Raw genomic sequence first — 14,284 nt, 5'->3', positions numbered from 1 at the left:
TTTGTAAAAAACAAATGCCTTAATAATGAGAAAAAAAAGTTAAATATTTTCAAATAATAAACAATAGCCCTGAAACAACGGTACACAAAGCAGCTTATCTGTTTTTCCTGTTGTACTGAAAAACAAAATGCATCTCCTGAATTTCAAATTGAGTTCAGTAAATACATGATCAAATATCAGTTTGACATATCTGTCAAATCTAAACATTGGTCCATTAATGATATTTTTTAAGCAAATATCTGTCAATACTGATATGATACTGATATCATTGTGCATCCCTACTTAATTTTTCTGTATGGAAAATTTGGATCAAATCGAGACACCACTGTATCAAAATCTGAATAGAACTGCATTTTGTGAATCACTACAGCCCTAATCTTTATAGAGGACAATATGCTTCCTAGTGAGGCGAGAAAGCTGGATAATAAAGTTCAACTGATGGCAAGTTAGTGTTTACAGAATGTATATCTAGGTCACTTAAGCAAATACATGACTTATTTGCTCCCAGAAGAGTGCTACAGCTTCCATACACACACACGCACACACACACACAAACAGATGTGTGCACACTCACACACACATTCTCTCACACACACACACACACACACACACACACACACACACACACACACACACACACACACACACAAACAGATGTGTGCACACTCACACACACATTCTCACACACACGCACACACACACACAAACAGATGTGCGCACACATACAAGAAGGGAGCAAACTGAAAAAAAAAGTTTGCAGATGTGCAGTCATTGGACGGTGAGCATAAACAAAATGCTACAGAATGTAAACAATCTGCCAGGACAAACACATTCACAGACAGCAGAGAAAGCACATAAACACCACAGACATACACACACTACATAATTAGAAATAAATCCATAAAACACGCAGAAATACAGATGCTCACAACCTAATACACCCACACAAGAGAGTTCTCTGAGTTTAGGTATAGTCTGCAGCTGCAAAAAGCATCTGGATGGCTGTGTGTGTGGAAGAGCCTCCCACAGCTTGAATCTTGCCATTCCCCAGTTCTAAAAGGCTGTGCTAACTGTTCTATTCCAGAAGATGCCCATTAATTTGTAAATGTATTCAACCCACCCCTTCCCCAGTGGTAGTAACAATGCAGTATCAGTCAATGCGAGCCTGTTCTGCTGCCATTTGTCTCCTCAGAAAACCCCAGGCAGGAAGCTGGCTCTCCACAGGACACACACAGCATGAAACAACACTCCATACAAGCCCTGTCAGCCCACTCAGAGCCGCAAATCCAGCCACACTCGCATGCGCTGAACCCTCTGAACTCAAACATCCTAAGAGCCGGGGTGACCCAGAAACATACTGTAGCCCTGATTTACAGCAAGATGTGCACAATTTCTTGGCTCGTGCAAAAGCAGTGACATGAGTGCTCAGTTATGCTGGGGAATATATTTTTGAATTATGCTGGAACTTTACAGGCTAATGTAACCAGTCACTCTTAAACAGGTTCTTTAGAGCACTGATTAAGAGACCCTTATTAGTCCCACAACAAAGAAATTTCACCTCCGCATTTAACCCGTGAAACACCACATACACACTAGGGGGCAGTGAGCACTTGCCCGGAGTGGTGGGCAGCCCTATCTGCAGCACCTGGGGAGCAGTTGGGGGTTATGTTCCTTGCTCAAGGCCACTTCAGTCATGTACTGTTGGCTCTGAGGATTGAACCAGCTACTTTCCAGTCACAGGGCCAGTTCCCTAACCTCCAGCCCAATACTGCCCCATTTGTCATAGACAAACCACTTTTGATTCCCTAAAGAACCTAATCTTTACAGAACTGAAAGGCTGTTGACGCTTCTCCTGAGTGTTTTGAGTCGATAGGTTTTCAGTTCTTTTCTAAAAAGAAAAGTGTCTAATTTATTTTCTGTGCTGAGTGACTGTATGCTACCAATGCAGCAGACAGAACTTGGGTTGAAAAACATGTACTCACTTATAAAACCATCTACTGAAAGATTCTTTAAGGAACCAAAATGGGTTCTCCAAAGGAACCTTAAGGTAAGCAAAGGTACTTTTCAAATCTTAATATGTCAAAACGGAGTTTCCCTCCAACTGCAGTATGTCATGATGAATGCGTGGGGTTTGTGGTTATACCAAACAAGTTTTTTTGAAGTGATGTCATAAAAACCCACACTTTCAGTTTCCTAAAGAATCTATTAATGAGCAGGTATTTATTTAAAGAATTATTTCTGTAAATGAGATGTCTGAGGAGGAAGACCATTTTAAAAGTTCACAGAACCTCCACATAATGTTAAAAGATTAATAATGATAGCAGAAGTCATCAATTCTGGTCATGGAGGCCATTCTCCAACATAACCTGATGATTTTCCTGCTCAAATAAGGTAAATAACTCATAAGGTGAAAATAACTGTCTTGTGATTTTGACTTAGCAATCAGATAAAGTACCAAAATACTAAGACAGTATGTGATCATTTTAACATAATGTGTAAATATTTTGAGAAAATCTTAGAAAATAAGCAATTATTTCTGTTTTGAAACAGGTTTGTTTTTGGCTGGAGTGATGATATAAAGTTTTGTGTGGAATTTGGAAATGCATGTTACATTGTAAAAGTCTTATTTCACAAAGCACATTCTGGTCACTTGAGAACTTTATGATTTTTGACTGGGATGCGTAGCTTCTTAGCTGCATACAATGTATCAAACTGTGATATTTCTGCAACAGAAGCCAAAGCACACACAAAGTAATGAGTAGCTTTTGTAATGCAAGGGCTCAGTGAAAAAGTTTTTAACAATCTTCTAAAAAGGAAAACTGATATTATTTAGGCAAAACCTGCTCATGACACTTTAATGAGTGAAAAATATAGACAAGGTCTTAGAAAATAGCTCCAATATGTCTTTAAATTTTTTATTTCCTTCATCAAATTAAGAATAGGCATTTACAAGCATTTCTTTCCACTGAAAATAAATAAATGTGTTAGAATATTCTTCTCCCTCTGAGCTCCAACGGGGCAGCCATATGAGCACCAAAAGCAAGACAAGTTTTTCATGGGCATTAAGAAGCGCACAGGCACTATTTATGTGTTGGTAAATCAGAATAGGTATTATTATAAAAATCTCCCAGTATTTTGTGCATTGACAGGAAACATTGACAGGAATGCAAATGCACAAAAAAGCAGTGAATGCCCCTCTGATCTTTCGATGGGCGCTAAAGGGCTACTATACCTATTTAGTACATTGCAACAGTTAATACCAAGTTTGAGACAGAGCCAAACAGCAGTGTATCTGCCCCTAAATATGATACTCCTGTGGATATTCAGGCATGTTTGGCTTAAGATTGGTTGCAGAGGCTGAACTGTTGTGTAAGGCTGACTGCCTTACAGTATAACAGTTCTGGTTCTTACCTGAGTCCAGCACAAGTGCTAAGAACAACGCTGGAATCCGGCACACCTTTCACGGCACCATGGTAGTAGCAGTGATCCTGAAAGAACAAAGCAACAGCACAACTTCAGTTCAGGCTCAGCACTAAAAACTTCTGGGTTATATTCTCCTGTCTAAAGCTCAAGGAGCGTGATTCAAAATATGTAACTGTGTTTATAATAAAAGATAATACAAATGTCCTGCACTGAAATTTGAGATACAGAGGCTATTAATCAACCAAGGGGATGCTCTCTTCTTTCAGTGTTCATACCCTATCACTGGATTTAAAAGCACTGATAAGAAAATTACAAATGGCCTTTTCCAGAGTTGTGTTGAGACTTTATCATGTGATAACCAAGACAACATAAGATGTTCATTTATTATGAGCAAATGTTCATGAATACCATCTGCCGTGTGTAGTTTTGGAACAGGTCCTGTACTCACCCTGTTGGATGGGCTGGAGAACTGGCGGGCTCCGTTTGAACTGTACCATATCTCCTGATAATTGGGGGCCAACAGCTCCCTTAAATACACAAACACCAAATAGAATACGGATTAATACTGCACATTTAACTATACGTCTGCACCTAATCCTTGTGTAAAGCATTGTTAATACTGGCATGTCCTCCATCTCTCACTGAAAGGAGGAATATAAACATGTCACGACTGTTGCTACTCCTCTTTTGATGTCTGCTCTGAAGTAAATGAGGGTTTGATCCATATGAGGTGCAGGTTTCTGGATTTCACTTACTGGAAGATTTCTAATTATCTAATGTGTTCTAGGAGTATTTCTGGATGAGAAAATGGCAGAGTGTGGTACTGCACTCCTCTGTAATGGCTCCAAGCTCATAAATTCATTCATTGTTACAAAACAGAGCAGCAGTGGAAGCAATTCAAAGGAGGAATGCTGCAAGATGTAGATTAGTTAGCATTTTTTAATTTGTTTAAGATGAACTTACTTCATTCAAATGTGTACATTATATCCATATGCATTAAAATATACCACATCAACACAATCATAACCAAAATATTACACAATTAAAAACAACATTTGTTTTTGTAATGTATTTGATTCGACCAGAATATGGCTGTAACACACTTTAAAGGTAAGCAAAGATCTACAGATACTACAGACTTAATATGACAAAAAAAGAGCTGAGCAAGTTCAGCAGCATGTCATGATGATTGCATTACTTCATCTGTGGGTGGCTCCCACTTATTTTTCTGTATTTAGAATTATGTTTGACTCTGAGTGGGATTTGTGGTTATACCAAAATAATTTTTTGGAGTGCTGCCACAAAATAACCACTTTTGGTTTCCTAAAGAACCTATTAATTGAAATGTATATAATTCACAGAACCTTCATATAAAGTAAAATGATGAACAACAATACCAGAGTTCATCAATTCTGGTCCTGGATTACAACTGAAATTGTTTCTGTAATATATTTGATTCATTTTGTGCAGTCAAAGGAAAATATGTGAAAAAAGAAGAGTTTCCAAAATGTGAAGTCAAAAAACTGTTAAAAGATACAGACAATATGGGACTCCATACAAACTGTGCAAGCCCTGGTAGGCCACCAAAGCTGTTACTATCAGATAAACAGCACTTAAAAAGCTTTCATCACTGAGAGGAGAAAATCAAGCTCCACTCTTGCTTCAGATCTGAAAAAAATCCACAGGTGTTTCTGTTTATCCTTCCACTGTGAGAAGGCAACTCAACACTACAGGTCTGAGAGCATGTGCAGCTATCATGATAAGTAAATGGACAAAAAAAAACTCTAGAACTCCAAAACTGGATATCTGAGATGTGTAGTAAGTTTTTGGGCTGATGAGTCAAAACTTGAAGAAGTAGCAGAACACAGTATATACACCGGAGAAGCAGGAAAGCATTTTAGAGCCACATCTACCAGGTCAGCCAAAGGTGAAGAATCAGTGCAAATTTGGGGTTTTATAATAACATCTAGAGTTGATTTTGATTAAAGGCATCAGTACTGATAAGTACAAACAAATATGAATACATCATACTCTACCCACTAGAAAACATTCGACTAGCAAATCCATTATACAGCAATGACCCCAAGCACTCTACTGTGAAGATCAAGACATGCTTCTCCCAAAGAAGCTGCTGGTGTTCTCATAACAACGGACTGACCACACCAGAACACAGAACTCTGCATCACTCAATGTGCTTGGAATGTTTTCTGAGTGTGAGCAGCAGGAAATACAACCAACTTCTAAGACTGAACTTTGTGTTTACAAGAAGCTTTGCAAGAAAACATCTCTGCATATTTCTTTGAAAAACTGAAAGTATCTAAAAAAGAATGAAAGCTGTAATAAATGCAAAAGATGCACACAGTAAATAATGAAAAATGTGATCTACTTGTTGGGGCTTCTGTGCCATTTTCTGCTGATTAATAAATAAACAACTTGTACTTAATGGCCATTTTGACTGGAAATTAAATCAATGAAATGGTGGTCTCTGACTTTTACTGTACATAATGTATGCATTTCAAACAAACATAGTCCATGCATTACTTTCTTCAGAGCAAGATTTCACTTTTTAAAGCATTTTTAAATGCTTTTTAAATATTTTAAATATTTTACATTTACTCTTCTATGGATCTTCAAACTGTGTCCTCTTACAGGTTCATTGAGCTGTACAGCCAGTGTGCCCTACTGTTCACACCCTACTCTCAATCTGTCACTCAAGAACACTGTGTCAGTCCCATAAATGGCTTTGCACTTTGAATTTAAGCTGATGCCAAGCCTACAGTACTGTATTACAGTGTGGATCACAGCCTTACAGCAGAAAGCACACTACCATTATTTTAGCATTGACTGTAATATTAACATACTGAAATAGTTTCTTGAAGAAATATTTATTCTTCTACTGAAGTACAGTCTTTTGGTTGCACCAGGTCAGTAAGCAGACTTGGCAATGTCTCAGCTGCAGTCTAGACAGAGAGCAAACTATGCTGCTGGTTTACAGTTTAGCTCTTCCTGGGTAGGAGGAAGGTTAAAGGAGACTTTTTCTCAACAATCCCCATTCCTATTGCTCATAATCTGTTTTATAAATCCGATCTAGGAAATTGTCATATGGTTTTATATGAAATTAAGTCTACATACTGTCAGGATGATGGATTAAGTCTTCTGGCTTGACTTTTCAAGTATTAGGATAATTTTCAGGATTATTTCAGACATTCTAGTAACGTACAAACAAAGACCCAGTTTTCCTTAGCTGATCAAACAGGGAGCGATGTCAAGAATAACTAGTGACCTTCGTCCTCACCAAAATAACTGTTTAGGATTTCAGTGGCCGGGGTGGGGCTGGTGGTATGCACAACACTGATCTCCTGCACTGTGAGTTATCTCCACACACAGCAGACTCATCTGAAAGGTTACATATCTAGACATACTCCAATTGGATAATACCACAAGCATAGTAGAACCACATGGATATTTACCATTATACTATAACATTACATGGATTTACCTGCAATAAAAGGTTTGTATGCATCACAGTCCTAAGTCTTAAGGATTACTGAATTAAACAGTATTTTATATTTAAAAGTTTGTAATCTGTCACGACTCCTGGTCCTCATTCGGACTCTCATTCAGACTCCACTTGCCAGAATCCCTCAGTTTGTCACATAATTCCACACCAATCACAGGCCAACCAGCAGATCACAGTCAGCTGAATATTGATTACCATCATCTGTTTTTCTTTGTATATAAGTTTGTTTATGACCTTGCTTTGTTTTTTTGTTGCTGATTCTCGGACTCGGATTCCCTGGTCGTGGAACACTGGACCAACTCTTCACCCTCTCCAGGATTCTGGAGGGTTCATGGGAGTTTGCCCAACCAGTCCACATGTGCTCTGTGGATTTGCTTCGGGAGTACAGGGTACATGGCTCTTTGCTATGAGCCATTCAGGCCCTGTACAAACAAAGCAGGAGTTTGGTTCACATGGCTGGCAGTAAGTCAGACTTGTTCCCAGTGAGAGTTGGACTCCATACCTCCATGCCCTTTGTCACCGATTCTATTGATAATTTTTATGGATAGAATTTCTAGGCACAGTCAGGGGATGGAGGGTGTCCGGTTTGGTGACCTCAAGGTCACATTGCTGCTGTTTGCAGATGATGTGGTCCTATTGGGGATATCAGGCCGTGAACTTCAGCTTACGCTGGATCGGTTTGCAGCCGAGTGTGAAGCGGCCAGGATGAGAATCAGTACCTCCAAATCCGAGGCCATAGTTCTCAGGCGGGAAAGGGTGGAGAGCCCTTTCTGGGTCGGGGATGAGCTCTTGCCTCAAGTGGAGGAGTTTAAGTATCTCAGGGTCTTGTTCACGAGTGATGGTAAAAGGGAGCGGGAGATTGACAGGCAGATTGGTGCTGGGTCAGCAGTGATGCAGGCTCTTTACTGGTCTGTTGTGGTAAAGAAAGAGCTGAGCCATAAGGCAAGGCTCTCGATTTACCAGTCGTTCCCACCCTCACCTATCGTCATGAGCTTTGGGTAATGACCGAAAGAACGAGATCGCGAATACAAGCGGCCGAAATGAGTTTCCTCCGCAGGGTGTCTGGACTCTCCCTTAGAGATAGGGTGAGAAGTTCGGTCATCCGGGAGGGACTTGGAGTAGAGCTGCTGCTTCTCCATGTCGAGAGGAGCCAGCTGAGGTGGTTCGGGCATCTGGTTAGGATGCCTCCTGGACGCCTCCCTTGGGAGGTGTCACAGGCAAGTCCACCCGGGAGGTGACCCCGGGGAAGACCCAGGACACGCTGGCATGACTATATCGCCCAGCTGGCCTGGGAGCTAGTGGAAGTGGCTGGGGAAAGGGAGGTCTGGGCCTCATTGCTTAGGATGCTGCCCCCGCAACCCGAACCCCAGAGAAGCGGAAGATGATGGATTGATGGATGGATTCTCAGACTTGTCCTTTTGGCTTAGTCAATTACGACCCTCATGTTTACCTGACTCTGTTATCATCTTCACCCATGTATTGCATTTGGTTAATCTGGTTGATGACCTGGTCTGGTGTTAACCCTGTCACTTCAGTTCATTCTCCATTTAATAAACCTACATTTTATCTTTTATCTGCAAGTGTCTAATTCATCAACCTAGCGTTACAGAATCACGTTGTTCTGTGTAACAGTCAGACATGCATTTCATTTGATTAATTTCCAGTCAAAATGGTCAATAATTAATTCATTTTCAGGAGATATGTCTTGGGGAAGGAAAATAATTTTAAAAGTGGAGTTAAAAAATTATTAAAATGTGCAGAGAGCCATGCAAGTCCTGGTGGACCACCAAAACTGCCACCATCAGATAAATAGCATTTGAAACTTTCATATTTGTGAGACTTGCAATGCAAGCAAAGATGCTCAGAACTATGAACTGACCAACCCAGAGTCCAGACCACAACATTACTGAACGTATCTGGGATTGTGTTACTTGGATTTACTTGGATTGTGAAAAGCCGAAAATGCAACCAACTACTAAGACTAAACTTTGTGGAAAAATATCCCAGCAGACTTCTTTGAAAGACTGAAAACGAGTCACTTGAAAATAATGGAAGCTGTAATAAAGGCAAATACTGAATACATGAAATACTGAAAATGTGATAGTATATTTAGTTGTTGAGGGTTTTTTGCTAATGGCCATTCTGGCTAGAAATCAAATTCGGGTCGCACAGTACTGTATACACAGTAATTACTCGTACAATGTAGGTTCAAACATTATAAACTAGATATCTGGATATTTTATTCAATATTTCAGGTTTAAAAATAATAAGAAGCTATTAAATTATAGATACTAGAAAATGTAAACTAATTTATAATCATCTTACAGTTGTTTTTTTTTCTTTTTTTGTTTCTCAACAAAACTAGAAAGTCTTCATTTTGATTGACAGTTTCCTACAAATTACTGACACTGTGAACTTGCATGTGACTAACTAATCCTTTTATTCACTTATCTGCATTGCAATTGGTTTCATATTATTATTGTTATAACTGTTATTATTGTTGTAACAGTTTACAGACAGTAAATTCAGTTAACAACAAAATGAGAAAAATATCTCTTATTCCCAAATAAACTGCTGTTCAAAACTCAACAGGTCAATTGCTAAATTTGACAAATAGAGTTTCTCCATTAAGCAGACAGTTCCACCCAGAGCAGAGGGGATATTTATGGCTCCATCATTGACATCAGTGTCACCGCTGACACTGCTGCACCTCCCACACACACACAGGCAGTGGGTCTGTAGGGCAAGCTGAGTGAATGGTGGTCAGGCAGGCGTTCTGTCTCTCTGTGTTTATACTGAAAACTCTAACAATGCTCTGGACACAGCCCAGACCCACTGGGTTGCGACCTCATGGCCATCAGACAGGAACACCCATACCGCTGCACCTCCTAAGGCCACATGGGATACTACCAACTCATCCCTACCTCCTCCAGGCTCAGGGGAAGTGCAGTAGTTGCTTAAAAAAAGGCATGATGTGGGATGAGTTACTATTACTCAAATGCAAATCCAAACAGCTCTAAAAGAAATGACAATGCTGTTCCCAGCACAGCATAAAAGGTTAACTCATCCTCAGATGGGCAGTGAGCCTGGAAATGACATCAGCACCTACTTGGCCACAGCCATAAATAGCTTTATGGTGCACTAATGTTAGCGACTGCATGATTAAATGCTTCTGGGTGAGTGCTGACAGTCGGCTACAAGGACATGCTGGTACAACGATAATGCATGCAGGGACATGAATGTCCAGGAATGTTCAAGGGACTACCCCTTGAATGTAGTTGATCAATGAAGACATGCTATGTGTTAAAAGTTTGCTTCTTTAGTTTTGCACTGTTTGCAAGGCTAATGTAGCTAGCAAGCAATGAAAGCTTATACCCCACCAATTAGGTTCATACAAACTGTCTAAATCATAACTGCCTCAAACTGTTAAAAGTAAACTCCAGCCAAAAAGAAATATTTCTTTGCTACATCTGTTGTAAATGCTTATTTGCAATGCCCTATCAGCCTCTAGAGTGACTTTTTTCCAATTTAAAGGCTAGGAATACCCCTTTCTGATGTATCTTGAAGGTGGGAGGACACACAATGCACCACATTTAAAAACTACCACCAAAAACGTTTTGTGTCATGTTTCACACACTGCACTGGCCTAAATCAGAGTTAAACAGGACAAATTATGTGCTTTGTAGTGAACCATGCATTTGGTCAGTGTTCTTTAACTATTGATGATATTTATAATATGCTCACAAAAGCATACTACCTTTAACAAAATGTATCACAATAATGATAAAATATCATCACACTGCCCACTTCTAGCCATATAGCTAACATAACTGCTAGGATGCCAAATATAACAAATATAACTGTACTGTGTTTTTTTTAAATCTGTATTACTCAAATGGAATGAGGATTAGATGTGGAGGACAACAAATTAAAAAAAAAATGTAAAAGTTAAACATAGCAATGTAGCTGGCTATTTTAATATTTCACCTCATTATCACTGGCTGAATTTATTTTGTGCTGAATTAAGGTGGGATTTATAGTTTTATTTACAATTTTATTTGATGACCAAGGCACTAATGCTAGCTTGGTAGTATTTATTATAGATAAGTAGCTGGGCTAGCAGTTGTTGGTTGACAGAGATACTGGATGATGGGCATTGTAGTACGAGAACATTGATGAACAAAGTATTCTTTCTAAGTTATGAGACTGAGAGATAAATGCTAAGCTACAGAATACTGCATAACTTGATAAATGACCAATTAAATTAGTTTTCTGAACTTTACCCACATGTATATGAACTACTGTTATCTAAGAAATGGACAAAGGGATGTTGCCTAGCTAAAAACAGTAGTAGCAGCTATCTTGAAGATGGCATTTGTTCTTTTTTATATTTTTATTAACATAACCTTTTCTAAGATATGTCAAGGCTAAGAGATTTCATTTAACATTGCATTAAGCTGTCAGAGTGACTAGCTGTGCCCTTGTCCTGGTAGAGAATAAATACAGTTTTGCAATACATTTAGTCTCCAACATGGAACATTGACTGTCTAAATCTGCAACACACAAAGAAAGAAGACCCTGCCATCTTATCTTGTCACCACAGCAGTGTCACTCTCTGCGGCCATTCTGCTGTTAAAGGGCATGGAAATGGTTTGTGATCTGGGGGCAGTATGAAGGGCAGTGGGGCAGAGCGATGTGGAACAGTTCTGATGTAAACCACTTCAGCAGCACTACTTAAACAATGGCCATCTATTGAAGCCATCACACCACAGACAACGCTGGCTCTCAGCCGTCAGCAGAATGACCCATGGCGGACGCTATATCAGGCCTGGATGGCAAACAGCCGCTGGCACATAGTGAGAATCATACATGACAATTAACTGACAGAGGCTCAGCATGATGTCACTGACCTAAAGGCATAGAAAGACAAGAAGCAAGAGCGTGGGAGTGATCTCATTGACTTACACATTGAAGAGGTCAGGGTGTAAAAAGCATAAATGGTATCTAAATGTGGCAGTTTAACTATAAGGATTATAATTTATTAATTATTCTATAAAATATTTAGTAAGTCAGTAAGTAACTGCAGAAGTTAAACTCTCAGAAAAGAACTGGCAGATTGTTCAAGGAATGTGTAAAGCAAGGATCAAGCTGAGGGAAGATAGTACTAAAGTTTGATAATGGAGCAAGACGTTAAATAAATTGTAGGACTTTTTCTTTTGACCAATTCATCACAAAAAGCTCGCACAATGCAAAAAATGGGTTTTAAATGGCATAATAAAAATAAAAATTTAGCTTTTCTCATGATAGTGGTGATATTTATGCCTGACTTTACAATTATAGCACATATCCTAATTAACTCTAAAAGTTAAGACAGCAACATCTTTTTGTGTCTCAAAAGATTCAGTGTGTCGCTTGTTTTATACAACCCCAATTCCAATGAAGTTGGGACATTGCATAAAACATAAATAAAAACAGAATACGATCATTTGCAAATCCTTTTCAACTTATATTCCACTGAATACACTACAAAGACAAGATATTTAATGTTCAAACGGATAAACTTTATTGTTTTTTGCAAATATTCACTCATTTTGAATTTGATATGACATGTTCCAAAGAAGTTGGGACAGGGGCATGTTTACCACTGTGTTACATCACCTTTCCTTTTAACAACACTCAATAAGCGTTTGGGAACTGAGGACACTAATTGTTGAAGCTTTGAAGGTGGAATTCTTTCCCATTCTTGCTTGATGTACAACTTCAGTTGCTCAACAGTCCGGGGTCTCTGTTGTCGTATTTTGCGCTTCATAATGCACCACACATTTTCAACAGGAGACAGGTCTGGACTGCAGGCAGGCCAGTCTAATACCCGCACTCTTTTACTACGAAGCCACGCTGTTGTAACATGCAGAATGTGGCTTGGCATTGTCTTGTTGAAATAAGCAGGGATGTCCCTGAAAAAGACGTTGCTTGGATGTCAGCATATGTTGCTCCAAAACCTGTATGCATCTTTCAGCATTAATGGTGCCTTCACAGATGTGCAAATTACCCATGCCATGGGCAGTAACACACTCCCACACCATCAGAGACACTGGCTTTTGAACTTTGCGGTGAAAACAATCCGGACAGTCCTTTTCCTCTTTGGCCCGGAGGACACGTCGTCCATGATTTCCAAAAACAATTTGAAATGTGGACTCGTCAGACCACAGGACACTTTTCCACTTTGCGTCAGTCCATCTCAGATGAGCTCGGGCCCAGAGAAGCCGGCGGCGTTTCTGGGAGTTGTTGATATACAGCTTTCGCTTTGCATGGCAGAGTTTTAACTTGCACTTGTAGATGGAGAGACGAACTGTGTTCACTGACAGTGGTTTTCTGAAGTGTTCTTGAGCCCATGTGGTAATATCCGTTACAGAATGTTACAGTTTTTAATGCAGTGGTGCTTGAGGGATCGAAGGTCACAGGCATTCAATGTTGGTTTTCTGCTTTGCCGCTTACTTGCAGCGATTTCTCCAGATTCTCTGAATCTTTTGATGATATTATGGACTGTAGATGATGAAATCCCTAAATTCATTGCAATTGCACGTTGAGAAACATTGTTCTTAAACTGTTGGACTATTTGCTCACGCAGTTATTCACAAAGTGGTGAACCTCACCCCATCCTTGCTTGTGAACAACTGAGCCTTTAAGGGATGCTCCCTTTATACCCAATCATGACACTCACCTGTTTCCAATTAACCTGTTCACCTGTGGAAAGTTCCAAACAGGTGTTGAGCATTCCTCAATTTTCCCAGTCTTTTGTTGCCCCTGTCCCAACTTCTTTGGAACGTGTCGCAGGCATCAAATTCAAAATGAGTGAATATTTGCAAAAAACAAGAAAGTTTATCCGTTTGAATATTAAATATCTTGTCTTTGTAGTGTATTCAAATGAATATAGGTTGAAAAGGATTTGCAAATCATTGTATTCTGTTTTTATTTATGTTTTACGCAACGTCACAACTTCAATTGAATTGGGGTTGTATAATTTTTTTTAATTTTATTTTATTTTACTACTGCATAAACAGCTCTTCAGGCCACATTTGTGTATTAAATACATTTAATCAGTCACAATTGCACAAAAACCTGTATTTAAATAGAATCTGTAACATAGAAGATACAAGAATCTTTAGTTTCTGAAAAAATGAAAAAAGAAGTTAGAATAGGATTCAACCACAGATGCCTGATGTAGCTGCAAGGCAGGGTTGGATTACAGACATAAAAACACTGGATCTAGTTTAACAGTCATGCATACAAAATAAACATCATTTGAAAGGAATAATTCACTCTCAATGAAGGTATTTTGAC

The 14,284-nt window shown here is 39.2% G+C and overlaps 1 protein-coding gene across 2 annotated transcripts in view; it reads right to left on the bottom strand.

The window, feature by feature from the left end:
- The window catches only part of adam19b (ADAM metallopeptidase domain 19b), a 40,091-nt gene that overhangs the window by 13,069 nt on the left and 12,738 nt on the right, over nucleotides 1–14,284 (bottom strand). For both annotated transcript variants that reach the window (XM_017690166.2, XM_017690164.2), the window contains exons 4-5: nucleotides 3,872–3,950; nucleotides 3,412–3,488 (exon numbers count right to left, since the gene is read on the bottom strand). In XM_017690166.2, coding sequence (XP_017545655.1) covers nucleotides 3,412–3,488; nucleotides 3,872–3,950 — 156 coding nt within the window. The remainder of the gene's footprint in view (nucleotides 1–3,411; nucleotides 3,489–3,871; nucleotides 3,951–14,284) is intronic.

Source organism: Pygocentrus nattereri, chromosome 8, assembly GCF_015220715.1.
Source record: "Pygocentrus nattereri isolate fPygNat1 chromosome 8, fPygNat1.pri, whole genome shotgun sequence".
Classification (NCBI taxonomy): domain Eukaryota; kingdom Metazoa; phylum Chordata; class Actinopteri; order Characiformes; family Serrasalmidae; genus Pygocentrus; species Pygocentrus nattereri.
The sequence above is the reverse complement of the archived record's forward strand: the minus strand, read 5'-3'. Positions and strand labels throughout refer to the sequence as shown.